Source organism: Ambystoma mexicanum, chromosome 5p, assembly GCF_040938575.1.
Source record: "Ambystoma mexicanum isolate Mex_15411 chromosome 5p, UKY_AmexF1_1, whole genome shotgun sequence".
NCBI lineage: Eukaryota > Metazoa > Chordata > Amphibia > Caudata > Ambystomatidae > Ambystoma > Ambystoma mexicanum.
In genome coordinates, this window is record NC_090930.1 from 805,349,441 (window position 1) to 805,369,609 (window position 20,169).

General features: G+C 43.8%; 1 protein-coding gene across 1 annotated transcript in view; it reads right to left on the reverse strand.

Moving 5' to 3' along the window:
- Positions 1-20,169, reverse strand: part of KBTBD2 (kelch repeat and BTB domain containing 2) — a 187,600-nt gene that overhangs the window by 114,399 nt on the left and 53,032 nt on the right. The window contains exon 2 of the mRNA XM_069613228.1: positions 9,931-10,466. Coding sequence (XP_069469329.1) covers positions 9,931-10,100 — 170 coding nt within the window. The 5' untranslated portion in view covers positions 10,101-10,466. The remainder of the gene's footprint in view (positions 1-9,930; positions 10,467-20,169) is intronic.

Below are 20,169 nucleotides of genomic sequence, written 5' to 3' on the forward strand. Positions count from 1 at the left end.
TCTTCATAAATAAAATAGGGATTTGAAGAAATCTGAGCTTGGAAAAGGAGTACAAGTTTTTTCCACTGATGTTGACATATTTGTTGTCACAGGAGCCGAAAGTCGAAATTGTCGACCCGGGTGGCTTCGACAGTTGCGTCGATGGCTGACACATGTGGCTTCGAGGAAGTCAAGGCGTCGATGACTTCTCCACAGTTATCAGCGCTGATGCCGTTGACAAAGCACTTTTAGTTTGTTGGAATCAAGTCCTTCGGCGTCGATAGTTCAGTCCTCGGTAAGACATTCGACTAGAGAGATTGGATCACTCTCGAGGAGACTTGGCCGCCGGGTCCGAAGACGCACGGCTCTTGTGCTTCCGAAGTCCTTTGACCGGAGCATGGCCTTTAGGTGTAGTCAGGGGGAGGGCATTCTTAAAAACCCTCAACATTCTGAGCCTAAACTCTTCCCCATTGGGCCGGTGTTTTGTTTTGATGGAGGAGTTTGGGCCTCATCTGCCACAAGATTCCATCTACGCTCTCAGGGCTTTGGCAGTCATTGATAGGGAGTCCTCGCACTCCGAAGACTGATGAGTCGACCCCAGGCACAACAGGCAGATCCTGTGAGGGTCCGTCACGGACATCTTTGCTCCGCAGTCACAGCATTTTTTGAAGCTGGATCGAGGAGTGGGCAAAGCCGAAGCCATTTCACGTCAGAACTCGAGAATTAAGGAAATTATCGAAGAAGATTCAAAGATATTCCCGTCAGGGAACGAGGCGAACTGCATCCAAAGCACAAGCGCAGAAAAACAGAACTGAGGCCAACGGGCGCTGCACGTGCTACACATACCTACGGTGATGTCGAGACTGAGGTCCCTGAGAGACATTGAGTCGACAGGTATCGACGCACAGCTCCCCCTGCTGAAATAAATTTTCAGAAGCAGCAAAGCTGGATATTGGAAATATCAAAGATAAGGAATACATGGGAAGACACAATCCATTCAAAATGTTGCTTCTCTTTTCAAAATAAAGCAAACATTTAGGCATAAGTGTTCCGTACAGTTTTCTTCACTTTCTTTCTATTGAACTATGTATGGCTTAAGAGTGATCTAGCATTTGACATTTAAGATAACCAACGCAGTTCAAACTATTTCATTTATCCTTTCTCAGGGGCGCTCCTGCCATATCTTTCAAATGAACAGGTTATCATGCCAGGTTCTTTCTAGAGAGGGGTGCCCACTACCTTTTATGTATACATCTTTCAATAGCCTAGACTGGCAAAATCACATAATTCCAAAACATTCTTTACAAACATGTTCGAACTTCCAGGACAATTCCTGTAGTTATTCGCAATTTGTTTGCCAGTGTCAGCAGCATTGACATTTTGGCACTCGAAGAGGTTACCTCGGGTTTCCCCAATGACTTAAGCTCCAATGTGGGAACCTTTGCTTCAGTGGGACTTTTAGACATTTGATGGGGGATCCCTCCTGAGGTCTGTACTTGTCCTATAGGACTGTGTGGGAAACATTAGACCTGCAGGTAACTTTAGCACCTTAACCGAGAACCGTGGGATTAGCCCTGGTAGTTTTAACTACAGAACGGCTAGCATCAGTATACCTCTGTTGAGTCATCAGTGTTGCTAGACCCAAGAAGGTCCCGCCTAGATCGGAGATAACCTGAAAAGTGAGTCACTTACCAGGCATAACTTCTTCTAGTCAATTAAATCTTGACAATGACCCTGGACATGTGCAGACTCCCTTTCCAACTGATAGTGCAAGTGACCAAGGTATAAAATTGAAAGTGTATCGGAGACCGGAGTCACAATGGTATCCTGCCCGTGGTTAACAGAATGCAAAGAGATGATTGCAAGACATGCAGGGGGAAAACCCGTTTAGCCCGGTCATAGGCAGACCAAGACCAGATGCCAAAAACCTAGGGAGTCAGTGGGGAAACCAGGAAGAATTAGGAAATATTAAAGGAACAAAAGTAAAGAAAAAAAACCCTGCCGTGCTGCATGCACCCAGTCCTGAATGCATGGAGAAGGTCTGATTAACAAAGGCTGGGGCAAGGTTTGGACCCAGGCCGTGCAAGCACCCAGCTTCGAATGATAAAAATCAAAATAAGAAACTTGAAATATACTCTAGTAGGATAGAATGTCCCAATAAGGGGAGGGAGATGCTGGAGTAGAATTGCAGTGGTCACTCCAATGTTAAAGGATTCAGTTCTCGAGTCTGCCCTTGCAAAACGAACATTCCCAGACACACTCTTCTGAAAAAACAACCCTAGATCCAGATGACCTGGCCAACTAGCGGTCCATTACAAACCTCCCGTTTATAAGCAAAATCGTGGAAGAAGTAGTTGCTACACAACTACTCCCCACAATCGAAATCCACCACCTCCTAAATGACTATTTAGGTCAGGGTTCCGCCCAGAATGCATCATAGAGACAATCACCATCCAGGTGGTGGATGATGCTTTCCAAATCATAGATAAGGGTGACTCATGCCTCCTCTTCCTCCTTGACCTAGGCTGCATTTGACACAGTCAACCACTGCATCCTTTTTCTTCCCTCCTTGAGGACAGGACGGGACTCTCTGGCATGGTCCTTAATTGGTTTACTTCCTACCTCAGGCAGACACCAGTCTGTCCAGAGGAACTCGTGTTCCAACCAACTCCAGGTCTCCTGCTGAGTCCACCAAGGCTCCATACTTTGACCAATCCTGTTCATGGACCCTCTGGGCACTCTACTGAAAGATCCCAATCCAGCCATCCATTAATATGCAGATGATATTCAGTTGTACATGAGAGTAAATAGCGTGCAGAACATCATTCATCTCCACAATTACCTAGCCATCCTCCAGTCTTGGAGGTCTACTGCCTACCTCAAACTAAACACATCCAAGAATGAATTCATCCACTTTAGTCTGCATGCTGAAATAAAAAGTGTCCAACAACAGCTCAATGATCTGTGCCTAGCAATATCCTAAGGCTTCATCATTGACTGCAATCTGTCTTTCCAGAAACATAGCCAAGGCGGCCCAAATAGCAGGGCTCAGAATCTCAACCAATCTCAAAATCAAACCCTTCATCGCACCGCAGGAATTTCGGAATGTAGTGCAGGCCCTTCTGGTCTTGCCCATCGGTGGGGGAAATGCTCTCATGACAGGGATCCCAGTTTCGCACTTGGCTCCATAAAGGCAGTCCACCACGTCTTTACGAGAGCACGGAAATGTGACCGAATAACTCTCATCCTACACGATCTACATTGGCATCCACTCCAAGCCAGGATACTGTTCAAGACTGCCTGTGTCATCTACAAAGCAAACGAGAGTAGCACACCAGGCTACCTTGGAGCTAAGCAGCACTATCTTGTGGCACAGAGTCCTTGCACAGCAAATCGACCAACCAGCTCGAACAAATCGTCTGCAAACAATCCTTCTCCCGTCATGCACCCACCATCTGGAACGATATCCCGGTGTCGGCTCGGAAGCCCCCACACATCTCCAATTTCAGTAACACCTGGCCAAGGTCTAATTTCAATGAACGCACATACCGACCTCACAGTACTGTATTACCGCTAAAAGATGCCAGCCACAATGCTTGTTACTCACACGCTGTACTCACTCTACTGCTCTCGAGCTAGGTCTGCACTTTAAACAAAACAGAATGCATTTTTAAAAACAATGTTAAGAGTCCAGAACTGGCAGCTTCATCACCCATCTCCTGCCTCCCTGGACCTGTGGATTATTAAAAAGGAGTTTGGTGAGATCTTTCTGAACAAAAAAAATTCATTTGAGGAGAAAGAAGATTTCTAGATCTGTGTATTCTGAAGGGGAGGAGGCAATGCGATGTATTTATTTTTGTACACAAGACTTGGCACTACCCCTACAAGTAATGACTTGATCTTGGTAGAGCACATAGGAATCTAGGACCAAGCCAGTAGGAGAGAACGCAGACCACTGATCGAAAAATTCCTCCGTTACCCTGTAAAGGAAATGTTGCTGAAAAGCTTTAAGCATGTGGTTGTTTTCCCCACACTTCATTAAAGATGTGATGGAAAAGAGAAAACCTTTCCAAAAGTAAAAATACATTAGATAGACAGTATCACTTATCGTGCCATATAGAAGACTGGGCAAAAGTAATAGAGGCATTCACTACAGCCTTTTCTGACAAGAACGCAAAGAGTATAATAACAGAGGTAGGAGAGCTACAAAATGGACCTTGCTAATCACCACAATTGTTTGCTATCATTTAGCTATTATTCTAATTATATTAAGCAATGTATTGAAGAACATATCCAAGTCAAGTAGTGTATTTTAATAATGTTGCATCCAATCACAAATAATCAGCAGACCGTGTTTTGGCTGCACAGGGCTCATTTTCAAGGATGTAAAGTAACAGCAAACTATGAATTTAGTTTCAAAGATCCTTCGGTAGAACAGTGCGTATTCATGCTAATGATCTACATGTCTGGTGAAGATTAAAATTAAACACTTCAGAATGATTAGATTCAAATAAGCCTTTGCGAAATGTAAACAGTAGCACAATTTTAGTTTATCAAGTTAAACAGCCATGTTATTTTTTCATTAATGTTGATCTCATTACATACAAGCTGTTCGTAAACTATACCAATAGTATTTGCATATCTTATCAAATTTGAACAATGTCAGCCTTCAATGAAAATGTGCGTCAATGTTCACAGAGTAGTACGTTCAATGTATCCAGTTACACTGTCTAGAGCTGAAAAAAATGCCCATCTTTAAATGAACCACTCTTTAAGTTATACCGAAATAAACTTTTACAGGGTCCAAAAGTATTGGAGGTATATAAAAGGTTAATTAACGCAATCAGTGTCAGGGCTTGCAAAATCTAGCATTGGCGAGGTACTCGACCTTGTTGGCGAGTATTGGGAAGTTTGAAACTTATTCGCCATTTACTGCAAACTATTTGCATTAAATGGCACATAAGTTTCACTGTGGCCTTTGGGCAGCAGTTGCACCAAAAGGTGTGCTTATGGTGACATGCACCATTTTACAGAAAGCACTTTGTGAGAAACCTGAGGGAGTTCTCACAACTATTCATCTTGGATTCGCTATGCAGGTGGCCAGGAAAAGGCCATCGTTTTTGGAGCCTGCCCCAGAGTGTGGCCAAGCAAGGGAGAACCACCTGGATGGAGGGTCCTTGGGGATTGGAGGTGGGATGCCCTTATTTAAGACGCATTATTCCACATCCTCCTTTCAGGAGGGAACCCCTATCCCAGAAGTGGGTATGGGATATTACCATGTCCCCTGGTCTATCAGAAGGGCAGGAGATCATCCCAGACGTGTTGATAAGAGAAGGATTGGGGGATGAGGTAACTTCGGACAAAACACAGTATCCACCTTATTCTAGTAACAATCTAGCAAACCCTCCCCTGACCTTTATGGGTCATTATAAGGCAGTTACCCATTATTCACCTCTTGGTGCACATAACCATACCGAGACGAGGAAGAAACAACCTAGAGTAATGGACACCACTTATCTCACCACTTGTGCATTGGGACGAAGATGCATGAAGGTCAGGCATGTCCTTATAATCAGAGCCAGGTAGCCTTAATTAATGGAATCTACCTGCAGCCCATTAACGGACTATATTTGTAAAGAAAAAGGTGGACTGCAGAAGCACAAGAGAGGAACAGCAGCAAGGCAAGAGGAAGACGCAGCAGAAGGAGCCGTGTGGGAGCTCGAGAAGCCAAGCCGCCAAGACACCGACCAAGATCGCAGAAGTCCTGCTGGTGGGAGTTTGCAGGACGGAGAACCCTCGGAATGGGAGGCGGGCAGCAGGCTTTGCCGTGGAGCAAGGCAGAGCTACGCATGTGAGCCGGTGTGTGCTCATCAGAGAACCCGGCCAACAGGCTTTCCCACTTGGGGAGAAGCTGCCCAGAGGGGCTGCCAGGTCCTGCCAAGTCTCAGGGCCAGTGTAACCAGGCGGGCGCTCCAAGGGACTGTAAATACAATAGCAGTCCACGACAATAAGCAAAGTTGCCTTTATTGAATACTGTATGGAATGAAACAAGCAAAGGTGCCTTTATTGAATAGCGTATTAATTGAAACAATAGGAAACTAAGTTGAATGAAGGACTAACTGAACAGTTGAAGTAAAGACTGAGCAAGTGCTTGTTGTGGAGCTGCATTTAAGAAACCACTGGTTTAGCTGAATATTGAACTACTCAGAGCTTGAAGTTCCTGGTTGCGTGACCTGTAACGGGTGGATCTTGTGATCTAAAACTGTGCCCAGACCAGAGAACCCCTATAAACTAACAAGGAAACTTGCTGTTTTATCAAAAGGAAAGCCAACATTGGTGAATACTAGACTTAGGGAAGGCAACCCTGCACTGTAAAGGATTTTGGAAACAGTCTAAAGAACAAAGCTTCAAGATGCTTCTTTTTGTGACATCTTTTGGCATTGAACTTTGGGAAGGGGAAACCAGAGATGTGTCACCCTGGAACTGTATTGAACTAAAGGGCATCCTGACATTTACAAAAGGGTGGAACTTTATTACCAAGTACAACAGAATGTAAATTGAACATTGTGATAAACTCCTTGACATTTGGGGCAAAGAGACTGAAGAATAAGCCTGAGCTGGAAATCTCTGCAAACTTTCCTTTTGGAACACTGCTTTGTTTATGGTTGACATCCCTACACATTGTTCTCTTAGTTTTGAGGGCCAGCATAGGTTTTGTTTTGGCCACAGACAGACCTTAAAGTTGACCCTAATGAAAGACTTTACTTTGTTTTTTTAGGTAAGGAACCCCCACCTTAGCATAGGGCAGGTAAGCCTTAATCCATCCTGACATTTTCTGTAATAAAAGCCTTTTTAATACATGGCATCAGGAAGGAGACTGACAACAGATCCAATCTCTCACAACTTGGAAATATTTTTTCACCAATCACTGTGATTCGAGTGAATTTCTCTTAGGTAGCGTATGTAAACTAAGTAACTGAGGACCTCTCCCTTCAAGTCTAGTTGGATTTTAAGAAATTTGCGAGGCCAGTGTTTCTCTTTGTAATTTCTTGTTTGTTATTTCCTTTATAATTATCGTTTTAAACAGTGGCTTTTCAGATGAAACATGACAATCTGATTTAATATCAAACTTCCTTTTTTTGTGGAAGTTAGACAAATATTTCTATGCAGCATTCCTAGTTTTAAAACTAGATCTAGATTTGAATTCTTATCTTCATTCAGTAGTGAGAAATTGCCCTTTGGCCAATCTGTGAAATCTGGTTCCTTTACAGAAGTGTTTGTACATATATCTTCTCTTATAGTAGCTCACGTCACAATTGCATCATTGCGGCGCAGCCCTTTCGTCATTTAGTTTCAGAGTTTGATTTCTTTTCTGTTACTGTATTAAATTATTGGGCAATGTAAATATTTATTATTTTGGGGAAAATTAGAATGCTTGGATAATTTGTTCAAAGGGTAATTTGTTCAAAGGGTACCCGTCACCTTTACTCTCCTCCAAACCAGGTATCCTATAAAAAGATGGTAATACCTCATGTACCACCACATATTTCTTACACTATCCTATTACATATTTGTAAGCAGCATCTTTTTTTTGCTTGATTTTATGCAATATTATAGCCTTTTTAGACAGAGCGGTCATAATCACTGGATAATGACCCACAAAAAAAGTTATGGCCCAAGCATATCAGAGGAGCATAAGTTGGGGGAAGGGTCATTATCCCAAATGATAATTACCCCTCCCAAAGTCTATAAGGCTATTACCACATACTGGAAATAGCAATATAGGTTTCAGGGTTTGTCATTGTAAAGTTGAAAAACTTTAATATGAGTAAAATACTTAAATCGTGTTAGTGAATTAAATGTGCTTTTATTTTGTAACATTTAAAAAACAAGCAGGTTCATGAGTTAAGCATTTTAATTGCAATCCTGGGTGAATTAGAAACATTTTAACATGAGTATGCATTAGGTGTTGTGGAAAAATAAACTTTAACAGTTTATAATGCACCGGAGCATGCAGGTATCAGGGTGCAGGGGAAGACAGAAGAGAAATGAAGAGGGTCTGTGTCACAAGTCCAGATTATTTAAATAGGATCGTTTTCAATTGCTTCCTGAAACTCAAATGGTTCGGTTCTACACGTAGATCTTCGGGCAGCTTGTGCCAGGATTGAGCTGCCTGAACTGGGAAAGATCTCCCAGAGGCTCTAGTCCGGTTGCTCCTGGGAACATCCATACATATGCCATTGCTTGATCTAGTAGCTCTCCCGAGAATATGAACTTTCATGCAGGCTTTTAGGTAAGCTGGGGCTTGTCCATAGTGACATTTATGCACAATAGTGAGTGCTTTAAAACGTGTCCTAGCTTCTACTGTGAGCAAGTGTAGGTTTTTTTCTGTGCACAGACAGGCTCATATCTACGTACATTTTTCATGAGGCGTACAGCATTCATTTTGCAATACCTGCAAGCATCCTAGGCCACCCTTACCAGCACCAAATATGCAGCGCGCTACAATAGTCTATCCTCGGCATAATCAAAGCCCTCACCAAGTTGGTACAATTAGCTTTGGAGGCGTAGGGTTTAATTAATCGCAAATGTCAGAGGTGGTATGGAGTTTTGTTAACCACATTCTGTATATGAGCGTCTGAACGTAATGACGCTTCAAAGACAACCCCCACTGTCTTCACATGGGCGACGATGGGAAATGGGATTGTCGATGGTAAAACCAGTGTAAAGGTCCCCAAGTTTCCCTCTGGCTTGACAGGAGCAGCTCAGTTTACGCTGCATTCAGGCACATTCCATTATTTGCCATGCAATTGTGAATTGAATTATTAATCGGAGATACCTTCTCAGGGTCTTTCTCGTACACTCCACACAGCTCGATCACCAGATCTGTGTCGTCAACATAATTCGTAAAACGCACTCCTAATCCGTCCAGTAGGCCACATAGGGTTGGCAGAATATGTTAAACAAGGAAGGCAAGAGGCAGGGCCCTGGGGTACAGCGCATTTCAATATTTCAGTGGGAAAGCTAGCATTACCCCTTACAACACTGGACATCGAATTATTTGGGGAAAATAGGATCCAGGCAGCAGCTTCACCCGAGCAACCACCAATGTTCTTCAGTTTGTTTAGAAGCATCACATGGTCTACCAGATCAAAGGCTGCTGAAAAATCTAGTAGCATCAGCAGCCCTGCCTTATTGTCCATGAGAAGTAGCATTTCCATCTGCAGGTCCACCAAGGCACTTTGTGCCATGGTGAGCTCTAAAGCCGGATTACTTCAAGTGTAGGGCCTCAGAGCCTTCCAAATGTACCTGTAGTTGTGCTGTTGCCACGGTCAATTATATTCAATAAAAAGGGCACATTGGAAATTCAGATTTGAGTAATCTTTGGGGTCCAGGCCCGTTTTTTAAGTCACAGGAGTCACGGCTACCTTCTTAAGAGGGACAGGAACCTTACAATCTCCAAAAGGTTGCGTTAATAAGATGTACCAGAAATGGGGTGAAAAGCTCTCTGTTCGCAAGAATAACTTTGACGTAAAGTGTCTCAAGCATATGTGGATGGTCTCGGAGTTTGTCAATTCTCCTTCCTGAATAGGACAAAGTGAATTTAGATTCCCCCACTTGATCATAACCAGTGGTCCGAGAAATAATGGCCCCGATTGGCCCACCAAACTACAGCCTGCCAGTCAAAAATCATATGCAAGTTTTGTTTGAGTGAGACTTCGGCCAACTGCCAAATCTCGAAAGTCTGCCAAGTTGAGTACACAGTCTTTGGCTCGACTAGCAAGTTCATCAAGGAGGGGTTGGAGGAAGGCGGGTATGAGGTCACATCACACATGCATACACAAAACACATTAGCACACTATTCTGGTTCCCAACAGATTATACAATAAAAAAAATCACTAGGTAATAGCAAGGCAAAAATAAAACATTTTAAAAGATTCTTTAACCTACCTGAAATAAGAGCTGCATGTTGCAAGGACCATTTTATGACAGGGAAAATCCGTGCCCTCCACAATTAATACTATATCCGTTAACAATTGTTGTTCATAGAATAATTTCAACTGTTCCAGCAAGGACACAGCATACTCGCTATTGATCTGCCTCTCGTCCTGGCTGGACATGACTGTATTCCATTAATATTACCAGTTCCAAATTAGAAAAGTCAAAGCAAGCAAAACAGTTCAGCCTGTGTTTTCAAGAGAAGGAAAGAAAATTGCGCAGTAGCTTTCAACTGCAGTGCGATTCGAGCGGCAAGTGACACATTCTATGGGGATCTGCCGGGCAGCTGAATCAGAGTGTTGCAGACTTCTGAGCAGGTGCTAGGTCATTCTGCTTAGATTATTTGTCACAACCCGCTCCCTCAAGGCTTTGATAAGGAGCCCACAGAGTTACTCTCCACAAATGCTGTGGCGCAGCACATTAGCAGGAAAAGTGAGGCGCGAGGTAGATCCACGGAAACCGGTCCAAAAGGTAGCGGCAGTCAGAAACTAAAAAGGAAGTGAAAAAATATTTTTCAAATCAAGCCAATACAAATAAAATACATCTTGCATTTAAGAACATTAGGTTTACACAAATGCAACAAAATTAATTGCTCTAAAAAATGTTCTTACTTCAATGTATTTTATGACAATTTGAAACAATTCCGTTATAAAATAAATATTTTTTACTGACACTGCAAACGTGGAAATTACAATGTTAATCAAGAATAACAACAATATTTTTTATCTAACGGGGCGCTTGGACCTTCAATATTCGGCAGTTCGAGCACACTGACAAAATAGTTAGCGCCAATTAGGAAACTTGGGTCTCAGCAGTAATACAAGCTGCAAAACGCAGAAACACTTTGTAATCATGACCTTTGGCGCGCGCGCGCGTGCGTGCGTGCGTGTGTGTATACACACACACCATGGATTAAAAAAGACCCATTGACGACCTGACACAATTGGAAGATTGCGAGCAGCCCTTTATTCACTTGACCTGGCAAAGCCCTTACTGCCTGCATATCTCCCGAAGACCTCAATCAGTGCTTCAACCCATGAACCTGTGGGAACAACAACTCTGATTACCGCCGCCCCCCTCCAAAATCGAGCTGCAATGAAGCGTGCAGAACAGACCCATCTTATGGGCAAGCCAGACGTCGTCCTGAGCTACTTTGCTTCAGCAAGTCCTCTAGTGGTGGTCAATCAGAGCAGGAGAGCGAACTAGCCAAACCCAACAATCGGATGGCTGAAGTGACCTCTGCACCAACGACCCAACGACCCTTGGGCTGAAACCAATGCACAAATCCAGAAGGCCCATAGAATTCAGGAACTCTATAGTGGACCCTGAGCGAATTAGAGAGAATGGGGGTGAGTTAACATAGCAGTTTTGCATTACCCCCCCCCTTTTCTACATAGGATTGTATGGCCGAAAAGGCCTAGCCCCCTCTCTCCCTTGCCTAGCCTTGAACAGTGTTCTGGCTGGATATCCTACCCCCTGGGACCCACCCAAGGTGGTTTAATTGGGAGAGGGCATGTTAAAGACTTCACTCTTATTTTTACTGCAACTACCCGTTGGCACAAGCCAAAACCTGGTTCATATTCCTAAAGAAAACCCCATCCTCTTGGAAAGTTAGGATCTTCTCTTTTCTAGATCGGGAAGGACTCCGTGTGTACCTTATTTGCAATGCTTTGTTTGGTGTTTGAGAACAAATCGGCTGACAATAAAGCAGTTTGTAAAGTATTGATTACGTACTGTTTTCTAGATCCTTTACTTGGATTGCTACACTTGCACCAAGTAAACTGTATTTAGAAGTGAACTGTTAGTGGTCTTAGCAGATCACAGCAAGTTGAAGGTGTACATAATAGTAGTGAATGTTTTATTGCTCTAATTAGCAGTAATTTTTAATTGTTTGTTCAAGGTCAAAATAAGCACTTTTAGACATTCTGCCTAACTAGTATTAAGAGTGTTCCGTTTGTGCTTAAATGAACACCTCACCACTCATGCCTTCCTATGTTTAACCCTTGCTGTACAGACACCCTACCCAGAAAGATTTTGGTTAGACATTAGTGGTTGCCCCGGTTCATCTTAATCGGTTGGCCTCTCGGAATCTGCCCACAGGACGACTCTGAAAATCAATCTTAAAACATGGCAACATATAAACCAGTGACCATTTCTGTGTCCAGTATTAAACCAAACCATTACGTTTTTAGTAGACTCTACGCACCACTTAGCAACCCCATCCACACTGCAGCAGATAACTCTTAGGTAGGGATGTTTGCATGCAGTGGCACCCCAACCATACAGCCAGCTACCTTCCTAGCCACACCCTTTACTTCCACCTGCAGCGCTACCCCACTAAACTTCACCTCTACCCCCCTCTTGCCCTCTGTGCTGGTAGTACTTCACTGTCACAACTGACCCCTCCTGTTCAGATCAAATTAGTAACCTTATCTTGCCCCCCCAATCCCCCCAATCAAAACCACCCTGTCCAAACCTCCCAGACCCCCCCCACCACTTAAACCCAGGGCAGCTACACCCCAACAATGTAACTTCGCACCACAAGCTTGGACTCTCATACTGTTGCTCAACAACCCACCTCTCTAGCACTTCCTATCCGTACCCCATCTCCCAGACCACCGTATAAAACACCTAAATGTGCAAAGGCACCCCTTCCATACATAGCAACTCCCTCCACTGCATATACCAACATCTGATAATAATGGATCTGGCCGGGCCTCCACTCCAGTACCACCAGCCCACAAGTAAAAACGAGGCCAACAGCACACAGAAAATAATTTTAAAAGTATATTCTGGGAAAAACATGGATTTTTATCACACTCAACTTCCACTAGTGAGAACAACTCGCTGCAGTGATGGGTTTCTAACTTGTGTAGTCCCTCGCCCAATCCCTAATGCAGTAGGATACAAGCAACTGCCCACTTTGGTTGATGGCATACCTTTTTTGCAAAGTTAGAGACCCAATTGCCCCAACCTTAAACCATCCACTTCCATTAGTAGCGGTGACTAATTACTCCCCCAGAAAACGAAAAAACAGTGGCATTATTTCCACCCCTTCGGTAGCAAGTTTGTTCCCCTGTCGTCCACTACCAATGCCAGAGTTGCTGATCTGCATCATTGGCATTCCAACGGAACTTTTTCTGTTTATTGCTTTATTTGACATGCTACTTCAGACTACTACCGCAATAGGGCCAATCTTGACAAAACCAAATGTGGTCAATCTACCAATACTGAAAACTGCAGTTTGTTTATTCATTTGTAAGGCGCACCAAACCCGGAGGTAACTGGGCGCAACAAATACAAGGATACTTCAAACTTAAAGTTACAACAGGATTATACCAGAAAGAGTGCAAAAGCATATACGGTGGGTGACGCATAGCAAGTAAATATAACATACTTCAGACAGTAAGTGCAGCAAAGATCAAATGTTGTTGGATCACAACCAATTCAAGGTATTACGTCTAAAACGGAGGAAGGATTGGTCCACTCCGAGTGATCGGGTTAATGCGTTCCCGCAGTGAGTAGCTTTAACTGGGAAGCTGTTACCTCCAGATTTTTTTACCTTAAACCTGGGTATGTTCAGACAAAAGGAGTTGGCCGCTCTAGAGGGGCGGGTGGAGGATTTTCGAACTATTCTCTACGTTAGGTACTGGGGTGCTGCATGGTTTAGGCATTTGAAAGTAAGAGAAACTGTTTTGAGCAGAATTCGGTCATTGTTCTTCAGCCAGTGATGTTCTCTTCTTAATTCCGATATATGTTCTCTATTGGGTATATTCAGTGCTGTTATTAACGCATTGTTCTCTAAGATTTGTATTTTGTCTATGATATACTTGTTGGCATCTAGGTAAAGAGTGTTACAATAATCCAATTTTGAAAGTATCAGGGCGTTGGCAAGGATAATACAGCTGGCTTTGGATAGAAATGGCCTGCAAGCCCCAATTAGCTTACAGGTGTAGGCAGATGATGCCATGGAGTTTACCTGTTTACTTCGGGTTAGTGTGGAGTCAAGGTAGAATCTACACTACTTTAATTGTGTTTCCGTCGATGTTGAAGGCAGAGTATTTGGAATTCAGTTTATTCGGTCGGCAGCTGTTCCAAGAATCAGAAGCTCCGTTTTATCGTCATTCAGGCAGAGGCCATGGGCTGCCATCCCTGCCTGAATGGAAGGTAGATTTTATTTACCAAAGCCGTGTCTTTACAGTAATTGCCCGAAAAGGGAATGAGGATCTGGGTGTCATCTGCATAGTTAGTGTAGATCCAATTTGTCAAACAAAGGCTTTGTAAATATGTTATACATGGTCAGCGATACATGCAGCGTTCCTCAAGGTTCTTGTGTATTCTGAATAGGGGCTTCCGAGGCTGATGGGGAGAAAACTCCTGGTTCTATTATTTAAGAAGGATTGAACCCATGCTATCGCGTCCTTCGAGAAGTGGGCAGCCGAGGCCAGGTGTTTCCAAAGAACTTCGTGGTCGACCAGGTCAAAGGCGGCCGACCGGTGGAGAAGGAGTAGCATGGCAGTTTTCCCTTTGTCCTGGAGCTCATCAATTTGAGTTTTTAAAATCGATTAATGCCGTTTCCGTGTGGCGTTGTGGCCTGAAGCCAGATTGGTGGGAGCCTAGGAGATGGTTGGTTTCAAGGTATTTCTGTATTTGCAGATACGCTACTTTATCAAGTATTTTAAGAAGGAATGGCACCGTAGTAATAGGCCTATAGTTAGTTTGAATGGAGGGGTCCAGAGTCCGTGTTTTTAACAGAGGTAAGACCCATGACTCTTTAGATTATTTGGGACAATATTAGTCACGAAGGAGGCGTTAATTGAGATAAATGGTGCAAAGTCTCTGGCAGCGTCTTTGATTATTTGGGCAGGACAGTTGTCACCCTGGCATTTAGATGGTTTCAAGGAGGAGATGATTTTTTCAGTTTCAAGGATGGATAATTTAGATCATCTGAATGGATCTCATGTGCTTGGGGAAACAATGGCACTTGTGGAGAGCAGCTCCTGATTGGGCAGGGTGCCTTACTTGTTGGCAATCTTACTTTTGAGTGATGTAATTGTGTTTGCTAAGGCATCCTGGATGCTTGTGCGCCAAGGTTTGTCCTTGATCACGTTGTCTGTGGGAAGGATGGGAGATTCCATTTCTCGGAGAATCACAAATAGTTCCTTATTATTGGAACTGGCATTGGTGATTCTTTCATTGTACAGGTCTTTTTTGGTGCAAATTATTTCCTTTTTATAGTTATTTGCAAAGTTGTCCGGTTCAGCTCGTTTTCATCAGATGGGGTATGACGCCATAAAGTTTCCAATTTTCTTTTTTGTAATCTAAGGGCTTTAAGTTGTGGTGTGAACCAGGCATTGAGGTGTGCACGTGGTTTGCTTCTACACATTTTGATAGGTGCAATAACTAAGACGGCTTGCAATCCTCCATGCTTGTGTCCCCAGTTGCTTTATCTGTACTGCCGAAACAAGAACTCTCAACACACAGGAGCCCCTGTAACACACCTTAGACGGATAAAACGGCTGACTTCAGTAGCCCTTATAAGAACGCCAGCCAGCACCACCATTGCCATTTAACCCACTGAACTATCCTCTGCAATATGAATATTCATTTCAAAATAATTGGGGCCATAGTAGATCCGAGTCACTTGGCACAACACGTAAAAGAAACTTGGACCTCAAATTCCCTCCCAGCTAAAAGGGGAATGTGTGTTTGTGGCAGTGTTGCATAAAGTATTATGGGACATGTACAGCAAACATCTAATCACAAATACCAAACCCCAGGGATAACCTGAGTCAAAACTATTGTGAATGCCCAGCAAGAACAGAGAAGGCCAAACCATTTTATCCTGCACCCCCAAGATCACACCACCATTCATAATTGCATAATTCACAATACAGGTATCATATATTGCAGTTGTACCTTGATCCTTCCAATACCACTTGGTGCCCACGCAACACAAGACATCAATAATATCAAATCCGCATGGCCACTCCAAGTGTGGACATCCCTTCCTAACAATATAAAGCAGTCAGGCTTGCTGACATCACTGTTGCATTAAAAAAGGATTACATCCATGGCCGCTTTTATGAAATGACACTTCCGGGATGTTTAGAGACGGAATTGGGCTGTACTATTGTTCGACAACACAACCCAAGAACCAAAATACATTATCTATCCTGCACACAATACAAATCCGTGTATATTCCGCAAAGCGGCCCGCAAAGAAAACAGACCGAAGAGTGTACTGCAGAAACCTTCTAGGATAGGCATAATGAATAAAATGGTATTGGAAGGGCAATGATCAATGCAGAATGGTTCACAACCTCTTTGAGGCAAAGAATGTATGCTACGCCAACCAGTTAACCTCGTTCCTCGCTGAGTTAAGGCACCCTGCATCCTCAGATTATCTTCGAAAACCCAAAACATTAATGCTCACATGAAGACTCGGAATTGGGTGTCAAGGATAGACACCAAATTAGAGACAAATTACCAATTAATGGATAATATTCTGATCGATAATGCCATGCAGTAGTTTATGGAGTTGCGGTCTAGATAGTAAAACGAAACTTTGGCGATAACCGGTCCTACAGAATTAGATGTGTCGGAGTTCAAGCATGAAAGGATACCCAGCATGCAATGCACGCTGCGCTTACAAGTTACATTTGACACTCCCTCCCGAAAGCAAATAGACTGCGTCTTGCCTTGCTTGGGTCACCCCAAGGACCCAACCTTGCATCGCCAACCCCTAGAAACATAATGACTCCAAACCGCTCTCAATAATGTGAAAGTGACCAACCACATATATTGCAAGTTTTATTTACATTTAGGCTACCGCAAATTACGATACTTCTCATACAGAGTATAAAAGCAAAACCAGCAAATCAAACTGAGGCTGCTCTGACAAGAGGTAAACCCTTAAAACACATCCTCAAGATCAGAGAATATCAGCATAGCTCAACAGCTTATCAAACACGTTTGAAACATGCACAACTCACATGTACCACCGAACCAAAAGTTGAACTAAAGCCTTCACCTGCCAAATTTTACACCCGTTCATGAACACAGCCGATCCCATGGATTATTGGAGCAGAAAGGAATGGTGAAACAGTATAAAAAAATGTAAAAAGAAGAGACACATGAAGACAGTGTAGGAGTCAGTCTGAAAAGCACTTGGATAGGCTACCCACTAAGGCTAAGGGCAATCCTTGCTGGCAGGCATGTGCTTTGTCTATAACCCAGGATCCTGGGATGGTCAAAATATAGAAGTGCAATGAAGCTATAGGTGAAGTCAAGAAGGAGTGCTGGTGATCTACAAGCAAAATACAACTGAGGGACCTGCACAGGCTCCTGCTGGATATGTCGCTGGAGCCGTTTTTTCTTCTTTTTATTGAAGATTAGAGGACAGGACTTTTTATTGTTGCGATTTAGTTTACATGAAACCGTACACTACATTAATCAAAAAAAGAAAATGCACTAAAATTTCATAAAATTCAAGTACAATCAATCATATTTAAAAAACAACAAACAAGTGCGAGAACAAGAGACATTTTCACCCACATAAATCTTGACCACAAGATCACCTTTCATTTGTCAGAAGAGAAACTGCGAGTGGCAATCCATGATCCAATGTTTTACTGTTTCCATTCTGATGGTAGAATCACACAAAAAAACAACACTCCAAGGACGGCACGTCCCCCAAAGCGGCAATGCCCCAATGTTAGTCCTTTCTATGGACTTAATTTGATTCAACCTAAAACGCAGTTATGTTGTACGCACCCTTCTGCAAGGAAAACATTTAAGATATGGAGATCGACTGCCAAACTCGAGGGAACCTGGCATATTCATAATAGGAAGAATATGAACCCAAAGCTTCCAACGTCAGTCTCCAAACATCCCTAAACCGTGTGTGTTTTACCCCTTCAGGATTGCCCGCTAATTCCATCTCAGGTGACCCAATTAGATCCAGCAGAGAACACATCAATCCCCTGAAAGAAGTAACGAATTTCACAGTGGAGTTTACCAAAATCTGATGAAAACCCACAAAAAAAAATAGGTTGTGAGGAGGATACAAGATCTTAGAGGGTCGACAATTGTTTCCACTGAAATCTGGCATAAAGTGATATCAAATTCAACTCATGTGGGATAATTGCATTAGGGATAGAACTAGAAAGCCCAAACGCATTTTTCCAAAACATACCCTGCATTGAATCTAGGCATGGGCCAGGAGTAGGAGATGCAATGTCTAAAGTGTAAAGTATCACAGGCTCAATCTTCCCCAGGTAATACTTTATGACCGGAAGACAAGAAAAACCACATATCGTTAAGATCCTCTTCATATGGCACACTAAGGGGAGTATTATGTTTGTCAGCATATTGTCTCCACTCCATTATCAATGCAGAATTTGTCATGTTGTAGCCCAAATAGAGTGAAGACAACTGCTCAACCCTCGGTCCCCAAGGTCCACCACATGGTTTTAGGCTTCCTAGTCGAGGAAAAAAACACCACCTTGGATTTGCACTCATTTACGTTAAGATCACTTTTTACGGTGTAGAGCTCAAAGATATTTAATTTCATTTGCAGCCTCTGCGGAGTCCAATCAAAAATGATTATGTCGTCCACGAAGGCCAATCAATGGAGTTTCAACTGGCCATGTTGGACTGGTATAACCTCATGACTGGACCATAAATCCTCAATGTCCTGTAAATAAAGATTAGAGAGAGTAGGTGCAAGAGTGCAACCTTGTCTAAGCCCCAAGTTAGTGGAAAGAAGCCTAGATACTGTGCCTTCCCTGTAACGGCGAATCCTTAGCAAAGAACATTTATGGAGCAAGGCAATCAATCTTATCAATTTCCTAGGTATGTCAGCAGTTTAACCCATAATCACTGTCGATGGACGTAGTCAAAGGCTAAAGACATATCCAGGGAGGCCATTTAAATGTCCCCCTCCCTGGAAACCATAAACCGTATGCCACATATGTTTCAGTATAGTGGCCTTAAGCGAAGTGCCCATCTGACTATGAAAAACTTGGAAACTTGACAAGGTGTCATTTGCATTCAAGAAGTGTTCAAGTCTCTTAAAAGCAAAATCGATCCCTGCATGGCAGCGCCGGTGAAAGAGCTTATCGGCAGGTTGTGCTGCCTGGGGATGTTTTGTTATTTCCACCCTCTCCTAGGAAGGTGGAGAGTGGCCTAGGTTTGCTGTTGAACGCTCTGGCGGCAGGAATGCAAGTGGTTTGCGCGCCAGGACTGCGGAGGCAAGGAAAGACAGCGCTGCTCGTTAGCAAGTGTGGCCTCCTGCAGTACAAAGATCCTGCTGTGCATTGGGTGCATTCCCAGCAGAAACTGGTAACTGAACCGTTACAGTTGGTGTATGGGTGCTCCTCCCAGGAGACAGGTTCGCAGCCCGACTATTTATGAGCTTGAGGGTGAATTCTACTGTTTAACGGGGTAACAGCATTATCAATCCTCGCGAAAACGTCCCAGAAAGGAATATTGTTACTTACTAAGGGATGTTAATCTTCACAAACATACGCAGAAATTAATTAAATCCAAGATGGCCGCCGGGACACTCGCATCGTGGGGCGACTCAAGCTGGGAGGCTTTGCACAGGTGTACATAGCATCAGGACCAACTAAAACATGAGGGGTCACACTACATTTTAGGAACGACTTAGACTTCAGGGCTCGGGAGATCATCAGAGAGGGAGATATATAAATCGTCAAAAGGGAGAGGGCGCTAGAGGGCCGACCAAGATGGCCGCTCCCCTGTAAGCTCTCGGCTACCTCCCGCATGAATCCTGTTTAATCGTGGCAATCCTGAGGCGAAACCACTAAATCCGCAAGAAATACACTATCCGGAGAGAATCGGTCTCGCCTTTCGCGAGAAATCCACTGCGTGGTGCGGCCCGCACCACCGCGAACTGCGTGGGCACCAGGAACACCAGCCCGCCTGGCCAAAATCCTCTGTTGACGGACAGGAGCCGCCCGTGGGACCTGCCGAGGCCAACGCCAGTAGAGAGGCATGGCAAGAATCGCTCGGGACAGGGGTGCCACTTCGCCGGCCCTGAGGAGCGGTTTCACGGCTCATGGCCAGCAGTAGGACGGTGTCGGAGTGAACACCCGCAGGTGAGAGGCGGGAGGCGCGCGGAGGCCCACAGAAGCATATAAAACAAGCGTGACGGCGAGTCTATGC